General features: G+C 73.9%; 1 protein-coding gene across 1 annotated transcript in view; it reads left to right on the top strand.

Moving 5' to 3' along the window:
- Positions 1-4: 4 nt before the first annotated feature.
- The window catches only part of ITGA7 (integrin subunit alpha 7), a gene marked incomplete at both ends in the record, with an annotated part of 9,455 nt that continues 5,154 nt past the window's right edge, over positions 5-4,305 (top strand). Inside the window, 5 exons of the mRNA XM_085319203.1 lie at positions 5-159; positions 2,581-2,708; positions 2,794-2,873; positions 3,023-3,278; positions 4,096-4,227. Of these exons, the coding sequence (XP_085175329.1) occupies positions 5-159; positions 2,581-2,708; positions 2,794-2,873; positions 3,023-3,278; positions 4,096-4,227 (751 nt within the window). The remainder of the gene's footprint in view (positions 160-2,580; positions 2,709-2,793; positions 2,874-3,022; positions 3,279-4,095; positions 4,228-4,305) is intronic.

Genomic DNA, 4,305 nt, shown 5'->3' with positions numbered 1-4,305 from the left:
TCTGCCCCTCTGGGTGCCCTGGCTCAGCCTGCAGCTCCTGGGCAGCGCTGCCTTCAACCTGGACGTCTCCAACACCCTCCTCAAGGATGGGGACAAGGGCAGCCTCTTCGGCTTCTCCGTGGCGCTGCACCGGCAGCTCGCGCCCGAGCCTGCCAGCTGGTGAGTCCCTGCTCTCGCCGCCTCCCGAGGGCTCCCCACGATGCTCCCGCGCACCGGGACCCGCCCGGCAAACTTCGGGAGCCCGCGGGGGGCTCTCGGCGGCCGGCCCGTCCCCGTGGCGTCGGGGCTGCGGGTCTGTCACCTCCCCGTCCCCGGGGTGCCRGCCAGGCGGGCGTCAGGTTTCCTGCTCCCGCGGCTGGGACTGCCCTCTGCCCCCGCTGGGGTTTGGCAGGGCCGGGGGCTGCCGCGGGGAGGCGGGATCGGGCTCCGGCCGGGCTCCGGGTGAGGGCTGGGCTCCGCTCCCGGCACGAACGTGGAGTCGCCCGGCACGTCGGAGGCTGCAGGCAGGACCCCGCCGGAGTGGTGCCCCCCCGGGGCTGCGGCGCGGAGCCCGCTGCTGGAGCTCGCCTCCGCCTCCCCGTCCCTGCCGGGCCCCGGGACCGGGGCTCCTGGGCTCTGCCCCGGCTCCCCGCGTGACTCTGGGTGTCTGCTGCAGGCTCAGGGACGAGGTCTCCGGGGTGCGGGGGGGGGGGGTCAGATCCTGCCCCGCATGCACTGTGCCTGGGCGGGCACGCGGGTGCAGGCGTGCACGTGTGCTCTGGTGTGCGTGCACACGTGTGCAGGTGTACATGTGTGTGCTGGTGTGCATGCATGCGGGTACAGGCATACAAATGTGTACTGGTGTGCAAGCACACGGGTACAGGTGCACATGTGTGTACGGGTGTATGTGCGTGCAGGTGCAGGTGTACATGTGTGTGCTGGTGTGCACGCACGCAGGTGCAGGTGTACACATGTGTACGGGTGTACGCGCGTGCAGGTGCAGGTATACGCACGTGTACTGGTGTGCATGCACATGGGTGCAGGTGTACACATGTGTACGGGTGTACGTGCGTGCAGGTGTACACGTGTGCGCTGGTGTGCGTGCRTGCGGGTGCAGGCGTGCACACTGCGTGAGTGCTTCGGGAGTCCAGGACCGCCCAGTCTCGTGGCATCGGGGCGCCAGGGCTGCCCCCGGGCTCCCGCGCCGCCCCGGCCGCCGAGCGCAGCCCCGCCGCGGCTCCTTCTCCCCTCCCAGCCGCAGGAGCGCGGGCAGGGGCTGCACGCATCCCGGCGTGGCAGGACCCCCGGGTGGGAGGTGGCGGACGCAGGTCGGACCCAGCGCGGCCGCGACGTCTCCCGCCGCCCTTCGGCAGGGAGCTCCGCGCGGCTCGGAGCGGGGAGCCCGAGGGACGACCCGGAGCGGCTGGTCCTCGCCGGCGGCCGCGTCGGCGGGCGGCAGAGGGGCCCGGGCTCCGGCGCTGAGCTGGCAGACGCCCACCCGGATTCCAGGGGAGCCGCCGGCACCCGGCGCTGGCACCTCCCCGCGCCCGGCGGCTCCAGGCCCGGCGCGGCCCCGTGGGCCCCGGCGCTTTGCGCCAGCACCGATGCCCTTCGCCGCTGGCAAAGTCCCAGCAAACGTTCCTGGGATGCTTCCCGGGGGCGCGGAGCCGCCACGCGCCCCGACGCCCGGCTGGGCGCGGGGCCGGCGGCGCAGGGTTATTTCTGCTCCCGGCAGGTATTTGCAGCCGGCGYCGCGCAGGGCGGCTCGAGCCGCGGCCCCGGTGGCTCCCGGCTCCGGAGGTGTCTGCGGCACCGGGGAGCGCCGTGCCGCCCGGCTCCGGCCGGGTGCCGGGTGCTGGCGCCCCGGGCACTGCCCGGTGCCCTGGGGCCCCGCGCCGGCGCTCCGGTGCCTCCTTCTGCCTCCCTCCTTTTTTGGGCATGTTGCTGCTGAGTTATTTTGAGTGAATTCCAGTTTATTTTTACCAGCTCTCTGCCGCCTCCCGGGGCTCCCTCGTGTCCTGGGGCCGCTGTCCCCATCCCCCGGGAGAGGGCAGGGGTGGCCGTGGGGAGCCGGTGCAGTGCGGGGGGCGCGCAGAGGGGGTCTACGGCGCCCGCCGTCCCCGCGCTCCTGGCGCGCTTTGCCTCCGGGGGCCCCTTCTCCTGCCCCCACGTGCTCCGAGCAGGGGCCTGGGAGCCGCCGGGGCTGCAGCCGCTCGCCCGGAGCCTGGCACCCGGCCCCGTGCCCTCGCCCTCGCGCACGGCCTGGCACGGAGACGGGTGCACTCGGTGCGTCGGCGGTGTCCGTGCGGAAGCGTGGGGCGGCGAGGACAGCTGCACGGGGGCAGCGGGGCCGGGCGTCTGGCCCGGCGGCTCTACCCGCGCTCCGGCAGCTCTGGGAAGGGTGTGGGGGGGGAGTCTGAGCGTGCAAACCCCGTGCGCGTGTGCAAACCCCACGGSGCACGTGCAAACCCCACGGAGCAAGCGTAAGCCCTCTGCGTGTGCAACCTCCGCGGTGCSCGTGCRAGCCCCAGGCTGCACGTGCAAACCCGGGCGCGTGCAGGCACRCGCGGCGGGCTGACGCTCGGCTCCCTCTCGCCGCAGGTTGCTGGTGGGGGCCCCCCAGGCGCCGGCGCTGCCCGGCCAAGGCGCCAACCGCACGGGCGGCCTCTACGCCTGCCCGCTGAGCCACGAGATCTCCGACTGCTGGCGCGTGCCCATCGACGACGGAGGTGCGTGGCGCGGCGCGGGGCCGGGGCGGGCGCCGGGGAGGGTGCCGGGGGTCCTGGCGGGGCTGACGCCGCCCGTGCCCCGCAGTGGACCTGCAGCGGGAGAGCAAGGAGAACCAGTGGCTGGGGGTGAGCGTGAAGAGCCAGGGCGCCGGCGGGAAGATCGTGGTGAGCGCCGGGGCCGCGCGGCGCGCAGGGCTGGGGCTGCCGGCCCCCGGCGCCGCCTGACNAGATCGTGGTGAGCGCCGGGGCCGCGCGGCGCGCAGGGCTGGGGCTGCCGGCCCCCGGCGCCGCCTGACGCCCGGCCCCGCTCGCAGACCTGCGCCCACCTCTACGAGGCGCGGAACCGGGTGCAGCAGCCCCTGGAGACGCGGGACGTGATCGGGCGCTGCTTCGTGCTGAGCCAGGACCTGCGGGTGCGCGACGAGCTCGACGGCGGCGAGTGGAAGTTCTGCGAGGGGCGGCCGCAGGGCCACGACCGCTTCGGCTTCTGCCAGCAGGGCCTGGCGGCCGGCTTCACCGCCGACAAGCACTACATCCTCTTCGGGGCCCCCGGCACCTACAACTGGAAGGGTGAGTGTGGGGTGCCGGGGCGCCCCGGCGAGCTGGGAGACGGCGTGGGGGGTGCGCGCGGGGGCAGGCAGCTGGCTGCGTGTGCACAGCTGGATATGTGCGTGTGGGCCCGCGTGGGCTCGCAGGGGCGTGCACACTCGGCGGTGCACGCCCGGGGGTGCCCGGCTCCAGCTGCGTCTGGTGGGTGTGCCTGTGCGTGCGTGGGTGCGTGCATGTGAGTGTGCTTGTGCGTGCATGGGTGTGAGCGCGCCTGTGCATGCGTGGGTGCGTGCATGTGGGTGTGCCTGTACGTGCGTGGGGGTGTGTGTGCGCCTGTGCGTGCACATGGGTGCATGGGTCTAGCTGCACGTGGTGGATGCGTGCATGTGGGCGTGCATGGATTTGTATGGTCGTGCACACACATGGGTGCACGGGTCAGGCTGCACGTTGCGTGCACGCGAGCACATGCGTGTGCATGCATGGATGTGTGCATGTGGGCAGAGGTGGTTTCACATGTGTGCGTGTGCATGGGCACGTGCACCTGCTGTGCAAGCACACGAGCGCGGGCGCGACTTGCCCGGCATGCGCGGGCGTGCATGCGTGGGCGGGCGKGCGTGGGCGTGCGTGGGCGTGCACACGCGCCTCTCAGGGGGCCGCAGGCTGGTGCACGGCGGCGGCTCCGCGTCGGCGCCCCTCTCTCTCCGCAGGCAGCCGGACCGTGGCTGTCCCCGCGGCCGTGGCTGTGGCCGTGGCCGTGCTGTGGCCGTGGCCATGCCGTGGCCATGCCGTGGCCATGCCGGTGCCGCGCCGGCGGCGCTGACGCTCTTCGCTTTGGCAGGGAACCTGCGCGTGGAGCTGTTTAACCACAGCTCCCCGGACCTGGTCCATTACGACGACGGCCCCTACGAAGCCGGGGGCGAGAAGGACCAGGACCCCTCGCTCATCCCCGTGCCCGCCAACAGCTACTTCGGTAGGGGCCGGCGGCGGCAGGCTCAGCCCGCGGCGCCCTGCCCGCTCCGGTCCCGCCGAGGGGCTCCGGCCCGGCCCC

This window comes from Rhea americana, unplaced genomic scaffold, assembly GCF_003343005.1.
Source record: "Rhea americana isolate MKP2758 unplaced genomic scaffold, rheAme1 scaffold_575, whole genome shotgun sequence".
Classification (NCBI taxonomy): domain Eukaryota; kingdom Metazoa; phylum Chordata; class Aves; order Rheiformes; family Rheidae; genus Rhea; species Rhea americana.
This window is presented reverse-complemented; position numbering and strand designations above follow the sequence as displayed.